The sequence below is a fragment of the Centropristis striata genome, chromosome 10 (assembly GCF_030273125.1).
Source record: "Centropristis striata isolate RG_2023a ecotype Rhode Island chromosome 10, C.striata_1.0, whole genome shotgun sequence".
NCBI lineage: Eukaryota > Metazoa > Chordata > Actinopteri > Perciformes > Serranidae > Centropristis > Centropristis striata.
In genome coordinates, this window is record NC_081526.1 from 10,162,277 (window position 1) to 10,182,997 (window position 20,721).

General features: G+C 38.1%; 4 protein-coding genes across 4 annotated transcripts in view; all 4 read left to right on the top strand.

Moving 5' to 3' along the window:
- Positions 1 to 20,721, top strand: part of hoxd3a (homeobox D3a) — a 70,117-nt gene that overhangs the window by 20,539 nt on the left and 28,857 nt on the right. The window lies entirely within an intron of this gene.
- Positions 6,619 to 7,868, top strand: hoxd12a (homeobox D12a). The gene is made up of 2 exons (XM_059342452.1): positions 6,619 to 7,162; positions 7,630 to 7,868. The coding sequence occupies exons 1-2, from the start codon at positions 6,619 to 6,621 to the stop codon at positions 7,866 to 7,868; spliced, it is 783 nt and encodes a 260-aa protein (XP_059198435.1).
- On the top strand, positions 12,719 to 14,343 carry hoxd11a (homeobox D11a). Its single transcript, XM_059342449.1, is given in 3 exon segments — positions 12,719 to 12,884; positions 12,887 to 13,537; positions 14,108 to 14,343. Coding segments are annotated over 3 exon segments (1,053 nt in total).
- On the top strand, positions 18,644 to 20,707 carry hoxd10a (homeobox D10a). The gene is made up of 2 exons (XM_059342450.1): positions 18,644 to 19,379; positions 20,087 to 20,707. The coding sequence occupies exons 1-2, from the start codon at positions 18,644 to 18,646 to the stop codon at positions 20,359 to 20,361; spliced, it is 1,011 nt and encodes a 336-aa protein (XP_059198433.1). The 3' UTR covers positions 20,362 to 20,707.

Sequence of the window (20,721 nt, forward strand, 5' to 3'; positions counted from 1 at the left end):
CTGATTGAGTCAGGCTTTTGTAATGACTGTATATTTTTAAGAAATCTGTAGAAACCAGTTAATAGATTGCACACTTCCTCTATTTTTCATGGAAGTAGCCTGACATGAAAGTAACATGAGAGTAGACACATTAAAGATGATGCTTTAGGTCTCTAATTATTCTCAGTGTTTGGAATTATCATCCACATCACTGTACTTAGATAAAGTCAAACAATGGCCTGTTTATATTTTCTTTATGGTTTTTAACACGTTGAAGTAACTATTTAGTGTTTGCTACTTCCATTTGATAAATTCCATCCATGTGTTTTAGTGTCTTTTTTTACTTACCTTTCTACACGGTCGCCCATAAAGTTGGAATAATTTTGTTTTCAGACACAATCCTCTGTTAATTGTGGTTTCATTTTCATTCTGATATGTTTGGAAGAGATTGATTAATAAAGTTTTGAGAAGATTTACACTTTATCTGTCAAGCATAAATCACATTGTCACAATCATTTCATGGAAAGAGGTAAAAATATTTTATTCCAATTTAATGGGCGACCATGTAACTGCCAATCAACAGTCCAAACGGTAATGAAATCTATATTTATAGATATGTGTCGACAGGGCATTAATTGCTATGTATAGGGTTGATATGGACATCAGTCACTTTAGCAACTCCATGAACTCTTTCCTAAATTAGAGTCAAATAACTACTGAAACACGATTTGCATCTGACTTTACATGTGTATCTAACAAGCTGTGGTTCAGATCAGTATGTAAATCTATGTGCAACTGTTGAATACACAGTATGTGGTTGCTGAATGAATTCTATGTTTGCATACATCTTACTCAATTCATTACAGGATGCATAGTATATAATGTAGAATAAGAAATGTGGAGTTATGTGCATTACATGTTGTTGACGTGAGAGCACATCGTTTTTGCATATTGAGTTCCAATTTCCCTGTTAAAGTTTAAGAATCATATTCTGATGAGGACTGACCTGCCAGGGAAAAGAAACCAATTTAATACTAGGAGAGATCGAGCCTGTCAGCCTTTATTGAAACACTTTGACACAAGACCTGAAGATTGCAGAAGGCTGATCAAACTCAAGAAGAGTCAGTGGTGGAAGTATTCAGATCCCTTAAGTAAAAGAAGTAAAACCACATTGCAGAATTACTCAACTACAAGTAAAAGTCCTGCATTCAAAACCTTACCAGTAAAAGTACAAAAGTATCAGCATCAAAATGTACTTAAAGTATCAAAAGTCAAAGTACTTGTTATGCAGAATGAACCCACTCAGATTTTTATACTGTTTATTCCAAATACATTGTATTAATATGATTGATACATTTATGTAAGCAGCATTTTACTGTTAAGATAGGGCTCATTTTAACTGAATATACGTTTATTTGGTTTAATATATAAACATGCATACTGATTTCAAATGTTTTTATGTTATATTTTAACCTGAAGAGTAACTAAAGCTGGCAGCTAAATGTAGTGGAGTAGAAGTATAAAGTTACATAAAATGCAAATACTCAAGTACAAGTACCTCAAAATTGTACTTAAAAACAGTACTTGAGTGAATATAGGCCTACTTAGTTACATTCCACCACTGTGTGCAGTCTGTCAATAAACATGAATATTTGTAATAAATGTACAGATCCACCACTGATTCAGATATAAAGCCCACAGTGAGCTGAACCAGCTGCTGACTGAAGCTGTCGCTCAGGTCTAAAAAAATCCTTTCCTTGAACGAGAGCGCCATCTAGTGGCGACTTGTTGTAAATGCAAACAAGCCAAATAACAGAACAGCTCCAAACTAACTGCTGCCCTGACCTACTATATCTCAACTTTTCACTCAGTCTTAAAGTCTTGTTATATTTAATTACTAGAAGGGTTATAAGAAATATTCATATATGCAGCGTTGTGAACGACTGCACATGTATTTTCCTCTTTTTCGTCACTAATAAGTCAACGCGTAATGCTTGGAATATCAGTTGCTGTTTTAATTCATTAGGGGCGACAGTTATTGACTCAGCATAAAGTAAACTGTTAGGTGTAAATTCCAACATTACTGTTTTTGAGTGTTCATTTCAACATTAACTCTAACAATAGCTTCTGAATCTTTATTTTTAACATGGACTGCCGAAATATCGTTGGTCGATTTCTGCCTTCTCTGGTTTGTCATTAAGAAACGTATTCTAGAGAAATAACTTTGATAGGTACATGCTTTATAAGACAATAGGTGTAGTACGAAGTAACTTAGTAATGCAGCTATATACTTATCATATAAAGTCATGGAAAAAAAATTAGACCATTGTTTTCTTCAATTTCTTGTTCATTTCAATGCCTGATACGACTACAGGTACATTTGTTTGGACAAATGATAACAACAAAAATGGCTCATGAGAGTTTAATTTAAGAGCTGATCTCTATTCATTTCCATGGTTTTCTTGATAATAACCAAAATCATTATCAAGAATACCATTGTTGTTATCATTAAATTTGTCCAAACAAATGTACCTTTAGTTGTACGAGGCAATAAAATGAAGAAGAAATTAGAGATAACAAGGGTGCTCTAATATTTCTTTCCATGACTATGTGCTAGCGACTAATATGATAAAAATTACTTTTCAATCAGAATAACTAATGTAGCCTACAGATCATTGGAATGGAGTATAGAACTTTATATTCGCGGTGTGTCATTCAGAAGCATATATATATATATATCAACTTTTGTGCACTAAATTGTTGACTTCTGTATTCTTAAAAAATTATCTTGTCGATATTCTTTCAGCGAAGTGAAAACTCAAATTAATTGAAAAAGCGCGTCGTTGGTATGAGTTCATATATATCTTAGAATCTGTAATTTTGTCCTTTTGTTAACGAGATTTTAATTCCAGATCTTTTTTTAAATTTTATTTTGTTTTAAAGGCGACCAAACCTGTTAAGCTCCTGGTAATTGGATTTAATTGCCCGGCCTAAACGGTCAGATATATTCAGGCAAAATCCAATAGCTTTTCTGTACCACATTTGTCTCTTTATTTAAAATTACTCCGTTTCCATAGAACCATTTGCTCAGATTTAATTTGCTCAGATTCTCTGTATTTCTCTAATTCAAAGAACTACAACACTGAATCCAGTCGATAAATAGGCGACCCAGGCGTTATAAACCTGCTCTATAAAACCCTCTGAGGGCCTTCAGGTTCCAGTATGTTACGTCTGGGGGGAAAAAATGAACAGTAGTTTCAAATGTTTCCTCAGCCCATATAAATAGAAAAACACTTGAAACCCATTTTATATATTTTTCTACCATGTAAAAACCGAGTATGTGTGTTGTAACCTGGTTCTCTGTCCATTATAGTAAACTTTGAAGCCACTTTTGCTTCCACTGGCTCAACACTGTTCAGTTTTCAACACTTGGAGATTCAAGGCAACATGTGTGACTGAGAGAACTTGAACGAGGGAAGCAGCAAGTTTATTACCAAGGACAATAGACGGCGGAGCTTCCTTCAAAGCGCCGGGAACACTTCCAGACTGAAGCTTCAGTTTGGCTCCTCACACCCTAAACATGAAGGACGCGGAGCACTAAATGACACTAAAACTAGACACTAAAACTTCTCCTAGTTTTGTAATTGTGAGAGCCCATCTTCCTCTGAGATAAGATTAGAGACTGTGGGCCAAAACTTTAAGCCTGAAATACGCACGTCTGAGTTTTCATCTTTCGAAAGTGGAACATTTCCCACAGCAGCTCTGCAAAATTTGCTACAAAGCGTGTTGTTTAATCAGATTATCAGATCATGTCTATTTCCTTTACTTCAGTTAGAAACAGTTCACAAGTTCTGATGCGATAAACACATGCTTTCTCATTTCATTAATTTAGGCCAATTCATGGTGCTCACATGCGATTTAAACATGATTTTCTATGCTTTATTTATTCCTGAATACTAAGATTTTATATAGCATAACATAATATAGCTTAAAAGTGTAAGAAAATGTTCAAAACGAAACTAAAATATATTTCGAAAAAGCCAAAAACAACTGCTTTACCTGTAGAGTGAAATCTCCAAGGACGTGTTTTGTTTGTCATAACGTATTTTTTTAAAATATATATATATGCAGTATTAATTTTCAGACTTTTATAGATAAATATAGACATATATTTTATTTTGTTACTGCATTTAATTTACATGTATTTTAGGTTGTTGGGGTTTTTTTTATCTTTAAAAAAAGTGTCGCTATTACACGTTGCTGCCAGCTGTTTTTTTAATATATATTTTTTTCTTTTTATATATATATTTTCTTCATTCAAGCACACCAATGACCGTTATGTCCAACAGATATACTTGGATCAGTTATTTGCAACAAATCCCCGTTTATGTGATTTTCGCACTTGTTTTAACTGCTGATGACATTGTGATATTGTAAACAAGCTGCATATATTATCATAAGGTCCATCAGTCTGAAACAAACACATAGCAGTATACCCACATACACAGAAACTGCTGCTGTTGTTTATTTACAGAATTAAACAGCTGACAAACAATGACAAAAGCAAAGACAGCAAGGCAGCTGGAGGCAATATATGACTGTGTGCTGCCACCTACTGGATTACAGCCGCAACTACTACAGTTATTGTTTTTAACAGTGATTTTGAGAAACATATCTGGTTTAAACTCTATACATATATAGTTCCACTCTCAATGTAATGTCTTCAAGCTGATTGGCTCAAGGCTAATACATATAACCAGCCTGTTTGAACGTGGACAAGATGCACATTGTGTACATGCACATCTGTGTAATAATATCAGTGAAGTGATCCGTAACGATGAAACTGGTGACCAAAACAATCATCCATAAATGCATTTTCCCACCACTGGACTCTGAGAATACCAACAGCTCACTCTCCTCAGTGTTGGTGTGTGTTTGTGTGTAATGCTGGGGGTGGGGATATAAGAAATACACACGCACTCTTACATGCAAACACACAAATCCTCTGTGAGAAATGGCATTTGGGACATTGTTTTGCAGAAAACGCACGCTGTGTGTTCCTTTTTGTTATATTTAAAGAAGCATCTTGCAACATATTGTCCAGAGAATACAGATGGAAAAACCCCTCTTGGCTAATTCTGCAATTTTTTCCATTTTCGTTTGATCGTTCTTTCTTTCTTTTTTTCTTCTTTTTTTTTTACCATGTGTATTTAGTTATTTTGTCTATTTCTTGATTTGCTGTATACCCTCACAAATAAATCACACAGAAACTGAATTAACGACACCACAGAAAATAGAAAGCTAATAATAGTTTCATCGGCGATCATAAGTAATACTGTATAATGAAAATATTATAGGATTATTATAGTGATTATAAAACACACACGTATACAGTTAACCAGATACACATTAAATTCCCATCGGAGGAGTATATGGATCCATTTATTTAGAGCAGCCCTGCTTATATTTGATAGCTCCAGCACTGCTGGAAAAATGCACTTGGACTTGGATTAGTACATTTAGGCAGCACTTGATATTTGTCATTTAAATTGTGCAGTGTTCAATGTATATGCTATTATTTTACAAGGACAGATTATTCTTTTTGCGGGTTTTTTTTTCAGACGCTAACATTAGAACAGCAATTCACGGTCATAACTTTACAGTAAAGGTGACTTTACCTTGAAAAATAGTGAAACAAATAAAAAAATAAAAGGTTCCTTTTTAATAGACACTATTAACCTAACTGCAACAGTGGTTTCGCATATCGCCTTAAAAAATGTAAGAAAATGTGTCTATATAAAGCAGTGAAGTGGTGAAAGAAAAACGTCAAACAACGTGTTTTTTTTTTTTTTTTTTAAACAAATATGAGTTTCTTTAAAAGTGTGAATGCGCATTTGTATTTTATTTAGTTTCCTTTACGCTGCATTGTCTTCAGTCCATAAGCTTTGAGGCCGTCACGGATGAAGGCTACATTGTTTACATACGATACGAGTTCAAATATAGCATCATATCCACACAGTGTAATATAATATAACCTCTGATGAAAGTGTGAGGCTTATATACTGTTCTATTGTTGAGATCGCATGAGAGGAAAAATATTTTTTATGACTTATGAACATCTGCACTTTTGCCACGCTTTGCCTCACTGTGTTCTCTTTCAATGCAAGGAAACATTTTTTGACTTGCATACCTAAGTATTCTGTATAATAACAATAATAATAATAATAATAATAATAATAATAATAATAATAATAATAATAATTTCTCACTGGAAGCATGTAATGTGATGCAGCCTGTGGTGCATTTAAGGTCCCTGTACTATGTGGGTCAGCACACAGTCACCGTGTTGATAATGTCGCAGCACGAACCAAAAGAGAGTAAATGCATTAGAAATAAACAAAGCCTGTGATAATCCAGACTAAACAGATGGTTAGAATTGAACTTCACCCCCACCCACCCACTCAATACCAAAATATTTCCTCATGGAGTATTTTTGCTTTGCAGTGTGGGGAGCAAGGGTGGGGCTGGACAACATATTTTGCATATCACGTGACGCAGTATTAACAAATCAACAATTACCTAGCCTTTATTCTTCAGGAGTTGCTAAAAGGCTCGCAAGAAGCGTTTGAGGAAAGCTCCATGGAAATGTGTGAGCGGAATCCTTTAAACCCCGGCTATGTTGGTTCTCTGCTGAATTTCACTCCTCCTGACTCGCTCTATTTCTCCAACCTGCGGGGCAATGGAGCCCACATACCCGGGCTGCATCATATCCCCTACAATAGGAGAGAGGTGTGCACGCTCCCGTGGACTTCTTCAAGTTCGTGCGCGTCTGGACCGGCGGCACCGCCGCCACAGAGCCGCTCCTTCGGAGGCTACTGTCCGCCGTTTCTGTCCAACTCGGTGTCTATAAACTCCTCCGGCGGCCACGTCAAGGCGCATCTGGAGGAGTCGGCCCGATGCTTTCAGGTCACGAACCACAAGACGGAGGAGTCTGCCAGGCGAGAGGAGGGTTACGCAGGGGAGCACGCGGCCGCAAGTGACCGAGGCTACTCGGACCTGGACAGCCGAGCTCAGCTGGATCCGGAGACAGCAGGTCCGCTGAGTGTGAACGGCACCAAACAGGAGCAGAATCCGCTTCACGCATCATCTAGTCACACATGCTCCAGGACGAGTTTTGCAGAAGGTGAAGTGGCTTGTTTTATACAACTAGTGTGATGCTTCAACTAGTTTTTATCTTTTATTTAATAATAATCATAAAACCTCTGACTATAACAACATATGCTTCTTCTTGTTGTGTTCTCTCTCTCGGATATCACAGGGATTAGTGTGTGACTCCATATCATGAGTTCACCTGACTGCCATATGACTATTTTATAGCCAGAATGTACCTCCTGTGGCATAGTTATTCTATTATTTTAATATTCTCATAATATCCTTATAAAGGTTGCTCTAGCTTGGGTAATATCAGCCATATTTTCCTATATGTGCAGCAGGCGAGGCCTCTAATATTTATTATAATGCTATTAAACCATTTTTTTATTTTGTAAGGTATGGGCACACTATAAGGATCGGTGCCACGGGGAGCAGTTAATCCCCTTCAGTCTGAAGTTTGGTGTTAATTCAAAGTATAAAACTTGTTTCTACCTCCAGGTGCCCCGTGGTGCTCGTCTCAAGTGAAGACCAGAAAAAAGAGAAAGCCCTACACGAAGCCACAGCTGGCTGAACTTGAGAATGAATTTCTGATGAATGAGTTCATCAACAGACAGAAACGCAAGGAGTTGTCAGAGAGACTGGAGCTGAGCGACCAACAAGTGAAAATCTGGTTTCAGAACCGGAGGATGAAGAAGAAGCGGCTGATGATGCGCGAACACGCTTTCTCTGCTTACTGATGACCTTTGGACTTGATCGTGACCAGCAGTGCGCACAATATGTTGTTGTATATTAGCACATCATGCGCACACACACACACACACACACACACACACACACACACACACACACACACACATGCACACATACACACCTTTCAGTTTGTGGCACGGACTTGTATTTATAGATCTGTATAAAATGTTTATATTCATGCCACTTAATGGGCTTCAGTTTTTATCCAGTCTCAAGTTCAACTATAATAATTATTATAGAAATGAATGCAGCTGAGGATAAAGTGGATTTCCCTCGGTTTGTTATTTCTAATATTGAGGTTCTCCAAATGCGCACGAGGCCCTGGCTCCTGTCTGGCCTGTAGCTGCGAATAACTATAAACATTAAAACTTGTTTTTTTTCTCCTCAGTCATCTCGATTCTATCAGAACTATGATCTATTTAAACAGGAATATGCTTCTATATGTGTTTGTGTATTTTGTATGATGGTCCTGCGCATGTGGTGCAGGCCAACAGTCAAGTTCACGTTTACGGACGGATAAAACATGAACGAGTCAGTACTGCGGAATCTATTATAATTGCATGTCTATTTCCTAATTGCTGTTATTCAATTAATTGCCTGATCTCCCTCCAATAAATTGTGAATCTGATTAAGTGATCAAAATAAGATTGTTTTAGTTCTATATGGACGCGTCGGTCTGTGGAGGAAAAGAAATCTGCCGCATTCCGTGCTACAGGAGGTGTTTACTTCATGTGCCTGGAAAACAAGTCTGTGGATACAAAACAGTCTGATTTTGCTAGTTTTAATGACATTATAACTTTATTTAAATACGAGTGGATTTTTGTTGCCAGACTGAATATTCTGCACAGTTACAGAGCAGATGCATCGGAAATACACTTGCTCTCTGCATCAAGTCTTTTAAAAATGCATTATTATTAAAATATTATTTCATATACTGTTTCATTTTGGATTGAACTAATTTATGAATAATCACAGAAAGCATGTTATTGGCGAGGATAAGCATTGGCGCAGCCATCTTTTTACGCACGGACACACGTTTTGTAAAATGGATGCAACCTGCAGCTGAATACATTTGTAAATAAAGATAATTTTTAAATTACATGAAGATGAAATGTTTTGTGCCTCGTGTGACTCATTTAATATATTTTTTGGTATTTTTTGAAGCCTGTACTTTAAAATCGCCATTCAAATACTGGAAATACGCTCATTCAGCCAGTCGCTCACTATCGCTCATTATATGCATCTTTATCCTGATTCTGAATATGCATAATATCTCAACAGTCTGCACTTATTAAACCAAATTTTACTGATTTTAAAATAGAAGTGGAGAGGGTGTAATTTAAAAGGCTAATGCTGTTGTTGGCTGCCTGCAGTGATAAAAGGACCAGCGTGTGTTGTTGCCTTTCACTTAAGATGAAATTAATACTCCTCACTTTGTAAATCGATCAAGCATGCATGTAAGGAAATGTGTTGTTGCACTTTATTAATATCTTTCTGGGAAACAAACAACCCTCTCTTTATTAATGAAATGCCCTGCTCTACATCTCTGCAGTATACGTGTCTCTTCTTCTCTATCAAGCAGCTTTAAAAAAATCATATTTTCTCAGTCAGCAGAACAAAATCAATATTTTTTTTAGAAATACCATGTCATAATAATCCAACTTTACATTTACTTGTAAATTAAGTAGCAAATACATCACAAATACTAGTAAAACCCCCGTATATTTGTGTATTTTCTCCAATGTTATTCAATGTTTCGTTGGGTCTATAGCTTTCTCTATAGCGCAGACGCGTAAACCCTTCACACAGCAGCAGCTCTCACACACACTCACAGGCCAAACCTCCACATGTCAGTAGGAGGTTACTGTGGCTGTGACCAAAAGGATCTGGTGTCACTTGGAAGTCATACACTATTTGCATCCTTTAATTTTTCTCAGTGATAATTGCACACACTCTAAACGCCAAAACAGGCTCCTCTGTGCGCATTAGAGGCAGTTTGGGGCTTATCTAGTTGAGCTCTTGTTTATATTATTTACCAAGTTATATATCCAAAAGACCAAAGCACTTTTTCCTCCACATTGTGGCTGCAGAACAAAGTTAAAGCCTGTGGGTCAAAAGTGGTCAGTCTGGTTTTAAAGGCTCAAACAGCAACTATCAAATAATCAGCAGCCACCCACAGAGTAGCGCACACATGAAACATTACATTACAGCGCATCTACTAATGGGCCCTGCCATTACATCACTAACACGTCATCATCACCGCATCACTGCATCAAGGCCACTGCAGTCATATTAAAGCCTCATGATGGTCAGAGAAACATTTTAAACCCAGTTATTTGCAATGAAATGCCAAGAGATGGTTCTTCCATTAGTCCCATTTTTTGTCTTTTGTTTTGTAAAACTACTGTGTCTATAATCTTAATCTTGCTATAATTCTAATATATTATTTTACACACACACACACACACACACACACACACACACACACACACACACACACACACACACACACACACACACACACAGACAGACACAGACATGCTGCGGGCCTGTTGTGACCCAACGTTTGTCTGTTTTTTCCTCTGCCCTTCCTTCCTACACAACATGTTTCACCTACTATTAGTTTTTATTGCTCGGACTATTTTGCACGACCACACTGAGTTTTCTACGCGTCCAACGTTTCCCTTCAGTGTTTGTTGCTTTATTGCTTTACTGCCAAACGCAGCCAGACAGCGTCATATAGCTGCTTCAGATAGAGGGGGCGCCAAACAAAGTTAAGGTCAAGTTAGTTAGTTACTAAGGCTGTGCATTGATACTTCTCACTAAATTAGCACAAAGAAACTTATTTGTGATAATGTGGAAATACGTTACACTGAGTATGAACAGTTAAGCATCTTCTTATTTATATATGGTTAAATTAAAGTATAAAAGTTAGAATTACGCACAACTAAAAGGGCCAGGCAGCAGGAAAATAAAAGTTAAATTATTTTTTTAAAAGCTTAATTGTAATTTGTAAAACTTTCATTTGAAATGTGAAAAGTCAAAATATGTATTTTCTGTTTTTTTGCGGCGCTTATATATTATATATGAATTTCGCAGTTAAAATATCACTCCGAACTTTAAACATTTGGTACAAAACGGATAAGGAAATTTTCAATAATATTAAGAAACCACGTTTCAAATAGCTTCACTACAAACAGATAAATTGAGACAATAAAATCCACTTAAACTAAAAGAAATGTGACACAAACAACAAGCAACAGGTCGCTTTACTTTTTCTGCTTCAGGACTTTAAAAAATGTTTTAAATGTTTAAAAAAAAGTGATCTTTTTATTATTCAATATTTCACTGCAATACTGTTGATTGTTTGTGATGACGAAACCTATTTTTGCACTTTTGCCATTTTTAACCTGTGCGTCAGATGAATTGATTAAAAAAAAAATCCAGCCTTCGCCCCACAAAAAATAAATCCAATTTTTTTTGCATGTTATCTTTCTCGGAAGTTTCTATGTGAAGTGCACTAAAGGTTGGGAACAGAGAATCCGTCCACAGAGCTGATTTTACCCCCAATAACAATAAACCCTGTCGCCTTTCAGCTACTTCCACGTTGCGTGTGACCTTCAGGCTTAAAGCAGAGAAGAATCTCCTTTTACTGCAATACTGGTCTTTATATAAGAGCTGCGTGTTCACTGGAGATGCACATTTTGCTTGATATTAAGTTATAAATATCTAGCAGCATCAGGCCTGCTGACGCAATAAGGTGTCTGGTTTTCTGTGAATGTATTTCTTCTATTTTATACTTTGTTAAATGAAATAAAAAAATATATACTCACAGAGGCCAACAAGAAATAGTGATGGAGGCTTGAAGACATGTGTATCCGCTCACCAGTGTGTCTCCACCGAGCAGAGGGGCCTGCAGTCTGCAGGCATGGCTGCCCTCATGCAATAAAATGCTTTGGGTGCAGAGGCTTGTTGGTGAATGCTTGGTGGACATCACCTAGACCACAGACGGTCAAAGCCAGTTGTTTTGGACTTGGCCATGCTCAATGTGCTTAAGTGATGATTAACTTAGCTTATGTTTTTCTGTGGCATCCAAAATCAACTTTGCTGCATTCTGCAGAGGCACCGTGCGCTGTTTGGTTTGGCTCTTTTTACGCGCGTTCATCTGTATTTAATATTAAGGTGTAACAAATGAAAAAGCAAGCAGGATCTAATATTTTTACATTCTTATACAAACTAGGTTTGAAATTGTATCTTACAGGGACTTATTGTGCATGCTTTGCAGAATAATTTATAACAACAGTCATGCTGTGGTCTGTGGGCTTTTTTCTGTTGTGGCGCCTGAGCTTGTTTGCTGCAGGCCGAGAAATTGGTTCCACCATAAATTAAAAATATTTTCATGCTGTGTATTTAAATGTCCTCCAACCATTATGGTGCACAGTGATTATACGCAATGAACCCTCAAATGTATTTGCATAAAAGACGACTTAATGAGTCGCTTGTGAATGCCACACTGTGCAGCAGGCTCCATTTTCCTGCAGCTTTGCTTCTAATACGGAGGTCAATGTTTCCAACCAAACTGTTGCTACAAACGCACGGTGCGCAAATCTATTGGCGATTGAACGCTGTCATTACGTGTCATTATACAATGAAGATGATGCTGTAAAGCTTTCAATTAAATATTCCAGCGGTGGTTCACAAATTTCTTTTTCTCCCCCCTCGTGAGCTATAGGGCAGGAAGGCAGGAGAGGAGTTTCCTCTGCAGCCAGGGAGCCAATGAAGGCTCTCGCATGCGCTCACATGAGTTTCTCCGGACAGTTTTTAATGACTGATATTGATGTATGGTAATTTCTTGGCTGGATCACATGACACAATTACCTCAAGAATCGATCAAGATGTATTGCAGGTCTGCCTACGTTTCCGATTTTTTCTCCCTGGCGGGGTCTTTCCACGCGCCTGTGGTGCTATAGATGGACAAAGTTTAACACAGCCAAGCTGCCAATTCTCTCCTCTGTAGCAAAGAGGAAAAAGGGAAGGAGAAGAGATATGACGGAATACGATGATCGCAGCTGTGCGTCAAATATGTATTTACCGAACTGTACTTATTACGTTTCGACGCCCGATTTCACATCAGTCTCCTCCTTTTTACCGCAGACCACTTCGTGTCAGATTAATTTCCCCTATTCTCCCAACATAGCTCAAGTCCAACCTGTTCGAGAAGTCGCTTTCAGGGATTATGGACTGGACCATCCCAGCAAATGGCACTACAGGGGCAATTACGCGTCTTACTACTCAACGGACGAGATAATGCACCGGGACTTGATCCAGTCCTCCAGCAGCAGGGCGGATGTGATATTCAAAAACGAGTCCTTGTACGGCCACCACGGAGGGACGAGCTCGCCGTGCAATTTCCTCACCGGCGTGGGCCGAAACGGGGTTCTCCCCCAGTGCTTCGACCAGTTTTTGGACAATCCTAACTCGGACAAGACCAACGCGGAGCTCCCCAAACAAAAGACAGACTCTGCTGCTCCCGGAGATGCGGCTGAGAATAACAATCAGGCTTTAACCAAACTGGAGCAGCAGCACAAAGCTGACCCGAGCGGGAGCGCCGACGAGGACTCGTCCTCCAACTGCGGGGACAAAAACAACCAACAGAGTAAGTCGTTTTTCCCTCTTTGTCTTGGATATAAGGTGTGCAAGTTAGACAATAGAGTGTCTGGACTGCTGTGTGTCCACCACCGTGGCCGTCCAGGGTTATGTGGCTCTTTATAAGCATGCAAAAGCTTTTATATCCCTATAAGATTTAGTTTACGGTTGTAAAGGTATTTACAATGGGAAACAGTTAAGTTAACCGTACTTTAAAGGTTGCCTTGTGTCTGATAACAAGGCTGTGGTGCTGGAAGTGATTTGTAAACATAGGGAGTTCAAAAAATATTTTATTAAAGTTTATTTAATCAGTTTATGGGTCATTTTGTCCAGGTATATAGCCATTTTTAGGGAAAGCAATAATCTATGTAACACTAATCCGTGCGTAAAAGTCAGTGCGTATAAATTGATTTTAATGCTAATTTCTTATTCTGTGTGTGTGTGCGACAGAGAGAGGGGCCTTTGTGCAGAAATTATTAATTAAACTAATAAATTAACTGTATGTCATCCTGTTTGCTGCTTTCTACTATACATTTGACCACATTATCAAGTTCCCCCTGTTTTCTTTTTCCCTGTGCAGGTTCATCCACCAAGTCCAGGAAGAAGAGGTGTCCATACACCAAATACCAGATCCGAGAACTTGAACGAGAGTTTTTCTTCAACGTGTACATTAACAAAGAGAAGCGGCTCCAGCTGTCCCGGATGTTAAACCTGTCCGATCGGCAGGTGAAGATCTGGTTTCAGAACAGAAGGATGAAAGAGAAAAAGCTCAACCGCGACCGCCTACAGTATTTTACTGGGAACCCTTTATTCTGATACCTGACATTATCTCACACACACACACACACACACACACACACACACACACACACACACAGAGGAGTAAAGTAGGAGCTGTACACACATGTTTTAAAGACTGGTCCCCGCATCATGTTTATTTTATTTTACATAAATGTGGCATTTGGAAGAAACCAAGAATGCCATATTTCTTTTGCATTTATTTATTTGTGTTCCTATATATTTTTCGCGTTATTGGCACCAAATATTCCAGCAAAGCGCGAGCTGTGCTTTGAAATAATTTATATTATATATATGTAGGCTTCTTCCTTGTGTGATGTCCATTTATAAGACGCATGTAATGCACGTTGTGGTGTGAAATAAAGTAGACTCAACAAATCGAGTTCGTTTGCAGAAACAGATAAAAAGCCATTCTGAAATGAATAAAAAAAAAGCACGAGCGCACAGTAAAAATATATGATTTTGGAAAAATTAAAAATAAATTTTATTTGAACAACCCAACAACAGTTTGACAGACTCTGGACTGCAGCAAAAAAGAGTCTCTTGTAGATTTGATAAATTTATTGAATTTCCTTTGAGCGTACAGTAAAATACATGATTTAGAAAAGTTAAAAAATGTGACCCTTTATCTGATTAAGCCAACAGCAGCGTGGTAGACTCTGGGCTCCAACAACAAAAAAAAAAGAAATATCATGGTTTAGGGAAATACGTCAAAACAAATCTGTTTTCGCAAATGATCTCTTCAAATATTGTATGATAGTCACGAAACTTGTCACATGAACTTAACCAAGTCCAGCCAAAATAACACGAGAAAAGGGGGACTTTTTTGAACACATTCATCAGTGGAGAAATGTGGCGCTCGCAGGCCTGTATAATCCCGTTATTTCCTCTGCTTTCAAACACTGGATTGTTTACTAAACCTTGAACCGTCTAGACAGTATAATAAACGTAGCTGTAAATGTCTAAATAGGGGGCTATTGGACTTTGCTGTCCCAACCCCCAGACCACAAGAGGTCTGATGCTCTTTCCTGCCTCTGAGTAGTTTCACTCCAGGCTGCAAATGTTTGGAGAATTCAACACACTTTTTTTGCGTAACGCGTCCATTTTTAGCTCCTTTTTGACATCTTGGGGCATTTTAAATGTTAAGCCTAATTGTTAGTGTGGATACAATGGAGGATATTCTTCTAACACGGAGGACAGGATGAGTACGTTTTCAAGTTTATCTGCTTTGTGTGAAATTGGCCACTCGTCTATTTGATGTCTTTACGTCTGCTGCAGAGGAATAAGATGTTTTAATTGTTAGGGAAGAAAAAGGCGCGTCTCCATGTTGGATGAAAGCAGGTGAAACCATCTTTGTGCAGCTCTTATACAGTGATCGAGGTCATTTTTACCTCATAGTGCAGGTATTATGTTATATTTCTAAGCACTAATGGGACTGAGTGAATAAATAAATGCATTGATTTCACTCAAACAGTCACTTTATTGATCATCATGTGATTATGTCCACCTTAGCAACAATTACTTTCTTGTTTGAGCGTCTTTAATGAAAAATAAGTTTTGAGCTTAATCGTTTTTATTGTAATTGTGATTCATCATATCCAGTTATTTCCCAAAAAGCCTATTATAAAACTGAGGTTTCATTAAGCGTTTAATATGGTTGTCATCATGTCCTACAGTGAAATGACATTACCAACTGTGTGGGTTATTTCTCTCAGCTTCTCGCTGTATCCACATGAGGGCAGACTTGTAGCTCTGGCTGCAAGTGGGAATGCAGATTTCAGCCAAATTTAACATGAACCCTGCATGCAAATAACTCACTGGGGGAATAATCCGTTCAACACTGGTTCTATTTGCATTTTTATTTGAACTCTTACTGCATCCAGTGGCCAAAATTATGTTGATTTGAGCAAATTATACATTTTTTATTAGAAGAAAAATCCCAAATCACCTTTTTTTCTCCAATCAAACCATTCAACCTTGTAGACGACAGTTTCTCTTGCAAAATAAAAGAAAACAATTACTCTTAAAACTCATTTTATTTATTTATTTCACTCAGTGCCCAGATTAACTGATACAACTCCTGTGTCTTCCAGACGGCAATCTCATTTACAAGTCATGTTCAAGTGTTTTTCAAAGGACAACCGCACTAAATAATTCTCCTCCGTGTCTTTTGTCATGTGAAGCTTTAAAATTCAGACTTCGATCTTAACCTGAAGGCCGCACAGACTCACAGGCCCCTGAAATCTGCTTCTACACACTCCACATATTATGACGTTGTGGGGAAATATTGACGTAAATGTGCTTTACATTTCCTTTCAGTTATATTCATTTAATTTGCAGCTGTATAACTGTTATTGATTGACCATTAATCTGCGTCTCTCCATTTGCTTTAAAAATATAAGTTACTCAGAAAAGGACACAAGTTTTACCTGAAACTTAACAATAATAAATGTATTTTTTTTCCCGAGGAACTCTACACTTATTTTTTTATATGCTCATGTTTAAATATTGGTGGGTCTCCTGGTATTTGCTTTATATAATTATTACTGTTATTATTCCTATGATGATAATGATTATTATTATTGCGTAACACGAGCTCCAATTTGTTTTTCCACTTTTACGGTACTTGTGTACTTTTTGTGCGTGTATGAATTGTTGATTATACCTGAAGAATATATTATCATATTATTATTTTTCGGTTCAGTGCGTCACATGATATGCAAAATAACCTAATGTTATATTTGAGCATTTGTCATTATTCGAAACATGATTATTAAAAGAATAATGGTGTCCGTGTTGTCAGAGTTAAATGTTTTTTTTCTTCCTTTAAAATATCCGAAAATGTAAAAACGATGAATGTATTTTCTACATATTCCCTGATTAAATTTAAGTTAACGAGCCTTAATTTGACTGTGTGTGGATCCTGTGACGTTGACATGATTTGCATACTACAAATGTTTGTTTACAACCATCTGTAAACATCTAAGAGCCTCGAAGACATATTTAAACAAGCTGCAGGATTATAAAAGCATGTCGCATCAATGCCAAAGAAATCATCATTTCAAGCTGTATTTAGTTTATTTGTAAAATACCTGCAGGATCGTTATAGTTATCATGGCCTGACTTTACATTTTCGATCGATGGACATTTTCAAGTGTTTTTGTTCCCCCTCAGTTTCACAGACACCTTTTATGTTGCTCACATTTGCCTCCCTGCAGACAAAAACAATGGAGCCCTGAGCACAATAATCCCCACACTGTGTATATGCCAGGCTTTATTTCTATCATCGGAAATACCTGTGACTAAATGCAAATAATATGCTGCTTAATAATCTTTGCAAATAATAAAGGACCATTTTCTATCCGTCTTAAGTGGAGTTTATTGAAAAAGCAAAGCCATGCAGCTTCTAGTGTTGACCTTCATGCACACACACCTTCTAGCAGCTCAATTTCTATGTGTGAATGCTGGACACATTTTACTTTATACAGTAATTAATTTAATGCTGACATGTTGCAGGAAATTTAAATAGCATGCATCGAAAATTTTGTTGCTGTTAATTGCAAAAGAAAAATCCACAGGAGAAAAAAAAATCCTTTGCATAAAATGAAAAAAATCTCAAACCCTGAAACAATGAAATACCGACAAAGCAAACAGTATATAACAATTTTTCTTGTTTATTCTGATATTTTAAGTCAAACATCAGCAATACATTAAAATATATGCAAACACAGTTAATGAGGACCCTGTTGAATGTGTGAATGGTTAATAAATTTAGAAAACACATAAAAATTCATTATGGTAAGCATACATTCTTTCACATAGTCTGCAGTTGTCGCCTCTGCGTCATAAAGGCAGCATTTTTACGCACACATACACACTCCCTTTCCTCTGTCTCTCACACAAAGACACACACATCATGTAATGCATTTAACTCATTAACATTTCTTACAGCTGCAGTTGTTGCACATTAGATCTTAAATGAAGTTGAATTATTTTCAGAGCATTTTAAAATGTGATTTTTTTCAGTTTTGGGGCTTGCACAGCCTTGTGTTCATGAGTCTGTGCACCAATTTCAAGTCCGTGTAGTAGGTGTCGCTGTTGACCACGTCTGCATCTGCAGTGTGTGTGTGTATATGTGTGTATGTGACTGTGTGTGTGTGCAGGGGAGAGGAGGCTGCGTCTCAAGGCCATTTTCAAATCTCATTGGTGGGCTTGTCATGTGGTCGGGAGGCATCCTGACTTCCACGGAGATTGTTTTTCCTAGATATGTCAGCTTCCAAAGGACATCTCTCTCCTCCAAAGAACTTAAGCCCCCAAAATGTCCTTTCCCAGTAGCTCTCCTGCGGCCAACACATTCTTAGTGGACTCTTTAATTGGTGCTTGCAGGTCGGACAGCTTTTACTCCAGCAGCAACATGTACATGCCGTCCGGCTCAGACATGGGAACTTACGGAATGCAAACCTGTGGACTCCTGCCGTCTTTCGGCAAAAGAGGGGAGGTCAACCACCAAAACGTGGGCATGAATGTCCACTCGTACATACCTCAGATAGATAACTGGACTGATCCGGGTAGACCCTGCAGAATAGAGCCGTCCAGTCAGATGTCAAACTGTACATTTTCACAGAGCATAAAGGAAGAGAGTAACTGCTGCATGTACTCCGATAAGAGAGTCCAAAAAGTCAGCTCTTCAGAGGCATATTCTAACGTTATTTCCGAGTCTTGTTCTGTGGAGGGTCCCGAGATCCCGGTCCCGGGCTATTTCAGACTGAGCCAAACTTATGCGAACGGAAAACATCAGGAAAACTACTGCCATGAGCCGCCGAGTCCAACCCCAACCCTGATGCAGCTCAGCCGGGTCACCCCGAAACCGCAACCTTCCTCGGCGCCTTCTAATTTCGCAGAAAAGAAAAGTGAGGACGTCCCGCAAAACCCCGAGACCTCAAGGACGCCGGTGCCCGCAGACAGCCCGGATCCCAAGTCCAGCTCCGGGGAGAAGATCTGCTCCATGGAAGGCTCTGCGTCCAGCCCTGAGCTGCTGCACAAGGAAGGGAAAGGTGGGTTTGGCTACAATGGAAAGCTTTTATCTTGTGGCGCAGCAGTGCTGAGAAGGCTCCAGCATCATAAAACCAAGTATAAAACACAAACAACCCTAAAGTCGTAATGTTTAATGAGAGTCTTTCTCAGGTTGCAGTAATGGGCAACAGAGAATGCTTTTACCATGCAGCATGCACACTGGCTCTCCTCCTGCACCCACATATTTAAATATTTTTTTTAAGTGCATTTAAAAATATATATCTTGCTTCATATTTTGACACAATGCAATGTTTGCACAAAGTGAAATTTCAATGTAAGCAGCTATTTTTATATATTTATATTTATATATTTTTGTGCATGAAGTGTAAATGTGAATATGGTGCATTTGCAGCTGGAAAATTCAGTCTCCATATTTTGCTAGAATATGGAAAAACACTGTTTAAAATTCAATTTAAAGTTATTAATTATTACAATTTAATCAAGCTTGTTAATGCTTTTGAAGCATATTTGTTTAATATAATTTCCAGGCTGTGTAAAGGTGTGTTTTAGGTGTGCGCTTTGATCAGTTGGGGGTTTAGTTTAATTTAATTTTACCAGTGGTCTCATGTACGTGACTAATAACATGCATTTTATTTATTCTGGGGAAACATTGTGTTATTTCCCAGAGGTAATAATGAAAGCAGCAGGTGTGAGATACTGACATGTCTTTGCTCTGGATCTTTTGCAGAGTGTAAGAACGACACACCAACAAGCAACTGGTTAACTGCAAAAAGTGGCAGAAAGAAGAGATGTCCCTACACAAAGCACCAGACCTTGGAGTTGGAGAAGGAGTTTCTCTTCAATATGTATCTGACCCGAGAGCGCCGCCTAGAGATCAGCAGGAGCGTCAACCTGACCGACAGGCAGGTCAAGATCTGGTTCCAGAACCGCAGGATGAAACTGAAGAAAATGAACAGAGAGAACCGCATCCGGGAACTCACCTCAAACCTCACCTTTTCGTGAGCGCGCATGTGTCTGTGGTTAGCTGTCTTTTATTATTTTCTCTCATCATCGGTTTGATGCTTCAGTGGCATTGGACGTTTATCTTCAATTTCAACGAAACTGTGACTATATATAGGCCAATTTTTCGTACTTTGTGTGGCGTCGTGTATTTGTTTTATTTTCTCACAGGGTATCACACTTTTATGGTCTTAAATTATTGGAGAAGTAGATTTCTTCCCTCTATAGCCAGTAGATATTCTATTGTGTCGCGACGGTGAGCTGTTTTGGAAAAAGAATTGCTCTTATTTTCAGTCATGAAAGCACATTTTATTGTCGTGTAGTGCAACATTTGTTTTACAGTCGGTGCAAGCCAAATGTTAA